Here is an 11,651-nt window from a genome sequence, read left to right on the forward strand (position 1 = left end):
ATTCCAGTCGAGTTTCGAGTAGACTTGGTGGAAATTTTCCAACAAGAGTTCTCGAGTCAAGCTCAAAGATGTCTATTTCGAATCGGGTCGAGTTTCAAGAAATTTTGCTCGAACTCTCTCGTGCCCATCCCTTCTTCAGAAACGCCTGAGAGTTGCTCTGAATGAAATTTCAGTTTGACACACATCAAAAAGTCGGTAGCCGTTACCTCACTTGCCTGCAAAACGGCATTGAATGACGTTTACAGATTGTTTTTGAGAGCTTAAGTACATAACAACCTTTTTCATTAGTATAAGGAATTACCTTGTTTGTCTGGTTACTTCGCGCAACAGATAATAACAAATAAGGCAATAACAAAATAATTATCTGATTTTGTTTTCAACTTTTATCTTCTTCCTTTACTCATTCATTTACTCGACATCTCTTTTGTTTTGTATACAACTATATTCGGTCTATTTATCATTCATGTATAGAATAAACTTATGTTATATATACGCATTGATTTTTAAAGAGTTTGGTTTACAATAACAGAAAACAGGAAGTGGTTTTCAACGATGTCTTAAGCGTTCCATGAATATATTCTACGGCCACTGTAATCTCTTTACTACAACCGCAAGTGACAAAAATGAAGGACTGTTGTTCTTAACGTTGATCACTATAGAGTAAAACGGTAACAGATAGCAAGAAGTTGTTTTCTGAAATCAACTAAAAGTAAAACAAATATAGTTCATCTCTGCTCCAATCTGCCTATTAAAACCGGAAGTGGCATAAATCAACTACTTTCTGATCGAAGGCAACAAACCAAACTTTTTCATGTAATGTACAGGTGACACTGCTACTTCTTTTAATAATTATCATTTCTTTCTTTTCCAGTTTCTTATTTTGTGTAGCCTGTTTCTTCTATTTCATTTGGAATCAACTTCTGCATTTCTCACTCAAATCATAGAAAGCAGTAAAGATATGGAGTCACTACAAGACAAACAACAAATTATACTAGATTCTGAATTTTGTTCTCAATATTAAAGATTAGGTACACTGTCCTCCCATATCCCCCATTCAGCCATGATCTTGCACCTAGCAACTTTTGCGTCCTCCATGAACTGGAGGACCATCTTAAGGACACACATTGCTCATCCATTTAGGACGTCCACCGAAATGTACAATTGTGGTGTCGGACCAAAGGCAAGGATTCTACCTCACTAAACATTTCTAACGAAAGATTCTTACTTAATTACTGATTTTAAATGCGAATAACAGAATAAGTATTTTCATTTTAAATATGGTTAAGAATGTTGTTCACCCATGAAATTTTACACGTATGTTTTTATATTCTTTTCCAATCATACAAACGAAGAAGAGTTGTTCTGCCTTCATCTAACAACTCGTTTCGCTAAACGACGCTATATGAAGCAAACTACAGTTTCTCCACCAAGAATGAGGAAAACATAAACATGCATAACATAGAGGACGAAAGAGAAAATAGACTTATTTTTTTTTATAATTAGGATATATATGTGAGATAGTCACACGCCTGTTTTCATTTTGTTGAATCATAGTGTAGTTAATTTTTCTACCAATATTAATTAATTACTATACAAATGATTCTTTATATTACAGGAAATGTATCTGATAATGAATAAGGTAACAATTTACATTCAACTTCTGTGGTGTACAGGATGCATTTCGATGCGAAAATTTCATCAGTGGAAATATGCGGAAAACATAATGCCTTTTATCAAGGAATATACCGACTTTGAGTGCACAGTATTCTACGACAATAGACACAGTACCATCGATGAAATTGCCTCCATAACAAGCAACATTGTTAGCCACTCAGCTTCGTCATTGTATGTCATTAACACGATGGTCCTCCACGAAAATGAGGAACAAAAGTTACTTGTAGATTCAATGAATCAAAATTGCAATCATATGGTAATTTTAACAAGTAACATCTGTGAAACCTTTCTTGCTTTATCTGAAACAAGTAAACAAGCAACTCAGAGAAAACAAGGAAAATTTCTATTTTTAATAAATGAAAACGAAATATCACTGACGAATTATCTTAGATGTAAGGCCACGCGTTTCTTTCCTTTCACTTACATTTTATTACTACCTTACAAGCAAGCTAATCATAATTACTCAGAAGTTTATTTATTGTATCAAATTTTGACCAATGACTTGAAACCTCTCAAATTAGAAGAAGTAGACATATCGACACTTAAGTCTACGAACATGAAAGCAAAACATAATCTAAATCTAAATGGTATATCAATAAGCTTATCTTTCTATCCTTATCCGCCATGGACAATAGTGAATGAGGATTCTTATGATGGAATAGAATATAGAATAATGTATCATTTCTCTAGGAAGTATAATTTTACATGGAAAGTTGATGTCGTTGAAGTATGGGGTGACCACACAGATAATGCAACTATGGAAAGTGTCTTTGGTAGACTGAGAGGCTATAAGTATCATGTTGGAATACCATCATTGTACATTACAGTACAACGCTATGAGCTTTTTCAATTTTCATGGGTCCATGGTACATGTGAATCAACTTTCCTGACTCCTGTTTTTAAAAATAAGTATTTCTTATGGTCAATAGTTCGTTCCTTTTCATCTGTCGTATGGCTAGTGATTATTGGATTCGTTATCTTCAATTCTATTACATTGTACACATTTTCATTTATAATTAATTTGATACTAAAGTTACCTATCAAAGATCCGTATCGCAGTTACATCTATTGTGTTCTTTATTCTGTGTCAATAACTATTGGATTTCCTATTCCAAGTGAGGCTCATGAAGGATTAAGGCATTTAGTAACTTGGATGTTCATAACATCTGTTCTCCTAATAACGGCATACAACTCGAACCTTGTATCACACCTTACTATACCTAGATATAACACTCCAATAGATACACTACAACAGCTTTTGGATTCTGGCCTAAATTGGGGTAGTGATCTTGACGGATGGGAGAATACACTTACATTGTCGACTAATCATGCTATTAAACAAATTCTAAAAAGACAAATAATGACACAGGAACCAAAACAGTTAAACAACTTAATAACTAAAGGTGAATTAGCAATTCCAGTAGAAAATACACTTGGTGAATTTACATCTGGTGCAGAATTCATAGAAATAAATAACTTGAAAACCCTACATATAATGAAAGAAATTGCAGCCTCTAGTTATTATGCTTTCATGTTTAATGTAAATTCACCTCTTGTTGAACTCTTTAACTCATATGTTATACAAGTAATAGAGTTAGGATTAGTCGAACACTGGGCCAGAGAATTATGTGATATCTTCATTACAGATTTCCAACATAAGACAGAAGAACTGATTCGTCCGTTGGAGCTGAATGATATCATGGGAGCATTTCTTATGCTATTAATTGGAACCATTGGTTCTTTCGTTGTTTTTGTTATGGAAAAACTAATGAGTTTAGGAAAGAAATCATTGAAAACAAGTTGCATAATATCTAAGTAATGGAATCGGCCAACGTATAATAGTTTTGGTCCCAAAGGAAATATTTCAATATTATTAAAAACTAGTAATTTAAAATGTAGTGTTTGCTTAGTGTTTAAAATACAAAAATGTTTCCTTAAAATGGATAAGGAATTGTAAAGCATACATCATGTGACATATTCATAACATAAGGATATAAAAGACTGAACCGAAGTACTTCAATATACATTTCAGTGGCAGTGGCTGGTCAATTCTTTTGGAAAGGAAAATACAAATATACGGTGTTGTCAAAGACTAAATTATGCCCTATCTACTTGACTTTGCGTTATTATATATAAACGAAAAAACCGGACCTATGCTATAAAGCGTCTCACTCGTAGATTACAGTACAGAGTAAATGGAGCGCGCTGTTGCCACATTTCTTCCGCCGTATGTTTTCTTCTGAACAAAGAACAAGAAAAATTGAAAGAGTGACTGAGCCTATAAATAAATCCTTTCTTAAATTCATATATTTTCATCGCTTTTGACATTCCATTCGCGTAAATGCATTTGGAACGGACGAATTGGAGGGTATGAAACAACAGTCTAATAACTGTGTGTTAGGGGTTTCCTTTTGTGATGATTTATAAGTCATTGTAATAAAATTTTGATGGAAGCAGTATGGAATCGAGAGAACATATGAAATGAACTGACAGGCTAAAAAGTTCCACACAGAAATTTCCTGTACTGATTGTACGGCAAACTAAGTAATAGCAATGTGTAAGATACTGCTACTGATGTTGGATAAGAGTGAAAATTGATAGTGATACCTGACGAGAAAATATGACGTACGAAAACGCTCATTCGTCTGTGTATGCAAAATATCTTCAAATCCAATTCCGATTGTCAAACAAAAGTTATATCGTAAAGTATATTGTGAAGAAGGCTGCTCCCCACTTCCAGCGGGTTAGACCGATTTTCCCCACGAAACAACAGTATGATATTTTGACAAATATCACGAGGTCTAGATGAAACATCGAACTACAATAGAAATTACAAATCCATTTGTGAATATTAATTAAAGTTTTATAAATTTAAAATAAAAGAATAAAGAGATCATGCTCTTTAAGCTTAACGTTGCTTTCACTTAAAGGTGAAATCCTTTCCATGTATTCAGGCTGTAACTGGAAACCCGAAGAGCGTGAAAATGTAAACGTGAAATAAAAGCAAGAATAGGAATAGCGAAATAAGCCTTTAGGATGAACAAAAGTCTATTTGTAGGACCTTTAATAAAGATTTGAGAAAAAGACTCATAAAATGTTTCATGTGAAATATTGTATTGTAAGGGTCAGAAACATGGTCATTACGCAAAGAAATTATTAAAAACGACTGGAAGGTTTCGAAATGTCGGTGTGGAGGAAAATGGAGAGAGTTAGCTGGGTCGAACGGTAAACGAATGAGGGAGCATTAGAAATCGTAGGGAACAAAAGAACAATTTTAGATATTATTAAGAACAGGAAGAGAAACTGGTTGGGACATTGGCTAAGAAGGAACTGTATCATGAGGGGCGTGATAGAGGGTGTGGTGGCAGGAAACAGAGGGGGACGAAGGATATTACAATTACTGGACGAAATCAAAATACAAAAATTATACGTGAAGATGAAGAGGTTAACGGAAGATCGTGGATCATGGAAGTTTCTCAGTTGCAGCAAGTAACCTGCCAATAATGGCAGAACATCTGTGAGTACGAACTGAACCTCCCTGGTTTCTGTACTCACTTCTGACACCTCAGACACACAATGTCAGTTTGGAAACAGAAAAAGAATGAAAACAAACTCTATTATATCCGTTCTAAACAAACGCACATGTTGTGATTTTAAATCACGCATAGTGACAGCCAACAAGTTACAGATCGTTAAGCGAGGAAACAAAACCAAACAGAATTATCAAATCCTCTGAAAATAAATTTTGTTCCTTTCATGCTTCCTAAAGAAACATGGAGGAAAAGAACAAAGAGCCTCTTCATTCCCCATTGTGAGCTCATGAAGTAATTTGCTATGAACGCTTTTTCCATTTTCATCTGCATATCCAAAGTAGTAAGAAAAGTGGGATTACAAACGAGGCAAAATTTTATTATCAAAATTGTCAGTATTCGAAACAACATTAAGGACCATGTGCGAACTGTAAATGAATCCATTACAAAAACTAGTAACTTTTTATCACCAGGAACCTTGTGTCCTACCCCTCCGTTCACAGTCGAGAGGGCGCTGACTGCCATATGTGGACGCCATTTGCGCTTTCTCATACAATATTCTTACACATATTCACAAAGTTAGAAGTCGTTTGGACCATTCGTTCTTGGTGTTGCAATTTTCATAAACAGAAGTATATTTCTCTTCCTACTAAGAGACATGCGTTTTCTGTTAAATAAATGATACCAATAATGTTGAATGATGATTCTTGGCTGATACATTTTTTAATGAAAATTTCAATTGTTTCACGCTTTGGTCACACACATCTGTATAACTTTAACAAGATTTTTGCGAGAGCTCCTCCGTGGCTAAGCGATTAGCGTACGCACCTTTGGCGCGGGAGATCCGGGTTCAATTCCCGGTGGGAGCTCATGTGGTTCGGGTTCCACGTTAATCAGTAGGTCCACGTCTCATATAGCCTCGCTGCTGAACGGGACGTTAAACTCAAAATCAACTCAACTCAAGATTTTTGCGAGAAGTGTCGTTTTCTCTAATCGTTGATTCACTTCTGTTTTTGTGACAAACCTTCAAAGACAAACGGATTTTCTCACTGTTGAAACTGTGATTAAACTCAGAAACGTTCTATAGGTTGTTCTATAGCAGGGGTGGACTGGCCATAATCAAGTACCGGCCCGATGGCCGCTGCGCCCTCCTCACATCAGTGCCTTTGCGCCTTCCGCGGGAGGGGCTAAGACCCGTCTTAGCCTCGGGAAGGCGCACAGTTTCCTCTCTGAACACAATTTAAAAAAAAAAAGCTACATAATTATTTTATAAATTTGCTAGCCTTTGGCCAGCCAGGGCTCCACCCCAGAGCCTGGTATTTGCTCGGCCTGTGGCCTCGCTCTTTCTCTTTCTGGGAATGCTATTAATGATATTAGATTTACCTCTAAATATATAGATTTGACTCTAATATCGGTCATTTTGGATGATTTTTATATATCAACCCTCCCACCCCCACTGCTCCGCCCCCAGTTCCCGTCTTTACTCGGCCTACGGCCTTGCCCTTTAGCCGAGTTTGGGTGTTTGTATATCTTTCTTTGGGCTTCTCCAGGAAATTCAGATATTTTTGGAAGAATCCCAGAAACGACTTGAGGTGTACTTGGAACAAAACCCAAGCATCCGTCTTGAAGCTATTAGGATAACTCGATGGAGAAGTAAAAGCAACGCTGCTGTAAAAATATTTGGACACTTTCATTACTGGGCACCCGACCAAGGATGCCAGACCAAGAAAATCAAAACCAGTATATGTGGAACTCGTAGCAGCTTTAAGTGTGATTGGCAACTCGCAAGAATTCAATTTCAAAGTCAGACATGATGCAATGTCTCTCATTCAAAAGTTGTGCTCCTTTGAGACTATCATTGTGGCTATGATTTTTTTAAATTGATTTTTCAGCATACCACACCTTTATCAGACTACTTGCAAACAAAAAACTTAGACTATGTCCAAGCATGGCGCCTGATATCCTCAACTCAAAATAGGTTGAAAGAAGCTAGGGATCAGTTTGACAAAATCTACGAAGCAGCAGAACACTTTGCAACAGAAATGTCAAATAGTACTGAAGGACTCATTACTGATGTTCCTAGTCTAGAACAAGTTATTATAGAAACAGAATTGCCTGAGGTAAGATGTAGAAAAAGAAAGAAAATGGGAGGGGAACCAGCTTCTGATGAAGTAATTGAAGACTGTAAATACAGATTTGAAGTAACCGTTTTCATGTGTTCTAGACCAAATTTCTAACAGCATGCAGGAACGATTTGCTGAAAATCAAAGCTTGTACTTAGATTCAGAGTGCTTTGATCCTAAGAAGTTCAAGAGTTTAAGTCTGGCTTCGTTGTCACTGAAAAGAATCACAGAATTAATTCCTAATTGTGAAGAGGGGAAACTTAAAGAAGAGCTTCTTTCGTTTTCATCAATGTGGGAAGAGTTTTCAAAATCCCCTTATGAGAACCAAGAAAATAATCGAGAAGCTGTTGAGGTTCATACGATTGAAGATTCGATTGAAGAGGACAAGTTTTCTGAAGATTTCATGGAGGATGAGGAGGAATATTTGGGGCCGACTGACGATATTGTGGCTTTAAGGTCTATAAAATATGATGGAGTGAAGTGCAATTCTTGCTTTAAGTGCGCCTTCGATGTGATTCTGCAGTACAATATATACTCAAGACTCTACACAGAATTATTCAAAGTTTATAAGTATCTCCTTACATTACAGACAACATAAGTGTCGTGTGAGCGAGCATTTTCAAAGCTCAGATACATAAAAATAAAACTCCGTTCAAGGCTTACAGATGAAATCTGGAATCATTGTTCTTGGTGAACTCAGAAAGAAACATTCTGACCAACATAGACAACAATCTTATTATTGACAAAATGTGTGAGAAAAGCAAGGAGATGCGAAGGCTCCTTCAAGCATAAATCAGTGACTTTACTTCCATTTTCCAGTTTTGTTTTTGAATTTCTTTTTTCGCTAGGTAGGTATATAATTCTAAATTTACTTTTGTTAATTTGTAATAAATGTTTCATGTATACGTTTTATCAATGATTTTAAAAATAGATGAAAAATAAGTTAATGTTATGATGAACATAGCTTTAAAAGGACAGAAGTATGAAAAATAGCATAAGCCCCAAACTTAACTCAAATCTTCAGTTATAATTAGGCTGTTAACAAATGTAGCCGAAGAATTTAAACAACTGGTGTGATTTTTGTAGTCTCAGTTAAAGTGTGCAGATTTATATAGACCTAATATATTTAGTACTCAAAGTCTCTGTATTTGTTTATGAAAATATTGAATTTGTATAATTCTATCGTGATTAACTACAATAGCTATTTAATCTTTTGTTGTTTTTTGTGTACTAATTTTCCGGGGAAAGCCCCCCGGCACTTCCTTTTATTAGGAGGGGGTATTCCATATAAGCGAAAGCCTCGGATGGACGGCGCCCTCCCAGAGTATGTGACCGCGCCCTTTTTACATAGCCAGTCCACCCCTGTTCTATAGGTTATAAATTTTATCCACACTTTATTAAAAAAATCTTGGAATGTATTGACTGAGGAGTATACAATGAGGAATAAAGCTGTACATTATTTTAGTAGCGCCTCTGGCGGAAAGTTGTGCATTTCGTTCCCTGCAACTGTGCTTGAAGAGGATGGCTTGGCCATTGGATTGCTACTGTGCAAGTAGGCACTATCAGTTCTGTTATTGTTAACTGCCTATAATGTACCGTATATCGCGTTTCAGAATTAGTGAATTTTACAGTTTATTCATGAGAATGAAATTTATATTCAGATATTTTCTGAAGTATGTATAACTAAGTTCCGAAATGTGTTATTTCTGTTTGGCGATATTGTGTGGATGAAATTCGCTGTAGTGTGACACCAACTTAATTAAATCGGGAGTGCATAGATTATATACCAGTCTTGTAAATAGGTGAGTTGTTAAAATAATTTGTTCAATTCTCTGATTTAAGGTGTTCCATTAGTTAGGAGCAAATATACAGTATGTCTATTTAAATTATTTAACAGGATGTTATTAAAACTATTTTGAAAATGATTTTTTTAAATTATTGTTATGGAATTGTGGTAGGGTAGATTTTACTACTCTGTTAGACTCATCAAATATACTTACTGTAAAAAGTTTTTTATAGTATAAAAAAGAAATATATATATATGTATATATATATATTCATCCTCACGGCATTGTCAAGGCTCTATATTTGTATTTTACATTTAAAGTTGCAACCGGGTGTCTCTGACTTCCGTATTCGGTAGCCCGATCATCACCCCTGTTCTTCGCGCGCAGAGTCATTGGAAGAACTGAAAACGTACTCTGTACACAAAGAGTTTATGGTTGTGAACTCGGAAAGCCTGGTACTTCTGCTTGTCAAGGTCAAAAAGTGGGAGAAAAAATGATGTGTAGAATGTAAAGAGGGTGCAACAGTGTCTGATGCTTGTAAGGGAACATATTCATTTGTAGTTCGTGCACATTCCGCCTGTAGCGCTACTGTGGCACAACGTATATTGTAACTGTATAACTCTTGTACATCGCTAGTAGGTCTATTCGCGTTAGTAACGACCGAAACTATGTTGTCAGCTCTGACTGCGATAAGGCACTGTCGTGCTGCTTTTGCTTTTCTTTTTTCCCCTTTTTCATTTGTGAGACGCCAAACATGTTGTTTTTGCTTGTTGCACGCGCTGAACGGGTTCCTGCGAGCGAAGTATTTAAGAAGTTGACTACATATTCTTGTTTGCGATAGTTTTAAATTGGTTAACTGTTGTAAAATATACGAAAATAAAGCTGTACTTGTTAAGGTATATTAGTCGACGACGTAGCTACTGACAGTGTTGATTACAGATTTTCTCGAGGAAGAATTTAATTACAGTAGAGGTGAAAAGGAGACGTCCATTTAGACAGCCCCCCCCCTTATCAGACTCAATCGGAAATGGTCTCAATGTGCAGGCGAATTTTTCGTTTGTACACACTTAGGGGCGCCGTCAGAACGAAAACAAAGTGGGGGCTGTCTAAATGGTAGTCCCCCACTATGTACAATTGAATCAGAAATTGTCGCAATCGTTTGTACATCGTTCGTACAGAAATCTGCAAGCAAAATTTTCGTTTTTAGACAATTAGGGGCGTCGCCAGAACGAAAAAAGTGGGGGACTGTCTAAATGTTAGCCCCCCCCCCAAAATGTCCAATTCAATCACAAATTATCGCAATCGTTTCTACACCTTTTGTACAGAAATGTGCAGGCAAAAGTTTTGTTTGTACACAATTAGGGGCGCCGCCAGAACGAAAACAAAGTGCGGGCTGTCTAAATGGTAGCCCCCCCCCCCACCATGTCCAATTCAATCACAAATTGTCGCAATCGTTCCTACATCGTTTGTACAGAAATGTGCAGGCGAAATTTTTGTTTGTACACAATTAGGGGCGCCGCCAGAACGAAATCAAAGTGGGGTCTATCTAAATGGTATTCTCTTCCACCATGTCCAATTTAATCACAAATTGTCGCAAGCATTCCTACATGGTTTGTACAGAACTGTGCAGGCGAGATTTTCGTTTGTACAAAATTAATGGCGTCGCCAGAACGAAAACAAAGTGGGGGCTGTTTAAGTGGTAGCACTTCACCATGTCAAATTCAAGCAAAAATTGTCGCAATCGTTTCTACATCATTTGTACAAGAATGTGCAGGCGAAATTTTTGCTTGTACATAAATGGGAGCGCCGTAAAAACTGAAACAAATTGGGGACTGTCTAAGTGATAGCCCCCCCCCCCCAAATGTCCAATTCAATCACAAATTGTCGCAATCGTTTCCACATCGTTTCTACAGAAATGTGAAGGCTAAATTTTCGTTTGTACATAATTAAGGGTGCCGCCAGATCGAAAAAAAGTGGGGGTCTGTCTAAGAGATAGCCCCCCCCCCCCACCATGTCCAATTCAATCACAAATTGTCGCAATCGTTTCTACATCGTTTGTACAGAAATGTGCATGCGAAATTTTCGTTTGTACATAATTAGGGGCGCCGCCAGGGCGAAAACAAAGTGGGGGACTTTCTAAGTGATAGCCCAATCACCATGTTCAATTCAATCACAAATTGTCGCAATCGTTTGTGCATCGTTTGTACAGAAATATGCAGGCGAAATTTTCATTTGTACGTAATTAGGGGGCGACGGCAGAACGAAAACAAAGTGGGGGGCTGTCTAAATGGTAGCCCCCCACCATGTGCAATTGAACCACAAATTGTCGCAATCGTTTGAATATAGTTATAGAGAAATGTGCAGGCGAGATTTTCGTTTGTACCAGGGCCGGCGCTAGAAGTTTTGCCGCCCTGGGCGGTTCTTTCACATGCCGCCCTTTTATTGTTTTCTTTCTCAAATTTTGCCGCCCCTGTATTCTTTTCTTTTTCAAATTTTGCCGCCCATCAGACTTGCCGCCCCGGGTGGTGGCACGGCTC

The 11,651-nt window shown here is 37.0% G+C and overlaps 1 protein-coding gene across 1 annotated transcript; it reads left to right on the forward strand.

Annotated features, from left to right (window-relative positions):
* Positions 1 to 2,230: 2,230 nt before the first annotated feature.
* Positions 2,231 to 3,493, forward strand: LOC145661852 (glutamate receptor ionotropic, kainate 4-like). The gene has a single exon (XM_081727193.1). The coding sequence runs from the start codon at positions 2,231 to 2,233 to the stop codon at positions 3,491 to 3,493; it is 1,263 nt and encodes a 420-aa protein (XP_081583319.1).
* The last annotated feature ends 8,158 nt before the right edge of the window (positions 3,494 to 11,651 follow it).

This window comes from Thermobia domestica, chromosome 10 (genome assembly GCF_964235325.1).
Source record: "Thermobia domestica chromosome 10, izTheDome1.hap1.1, whole genome shotgun sequence".
NCBI lineage: Eukaryota > Metazoa > Arthropoda > Insecta > Zygentoma > Lepismatidae > Thermobia > Thermobia domestica.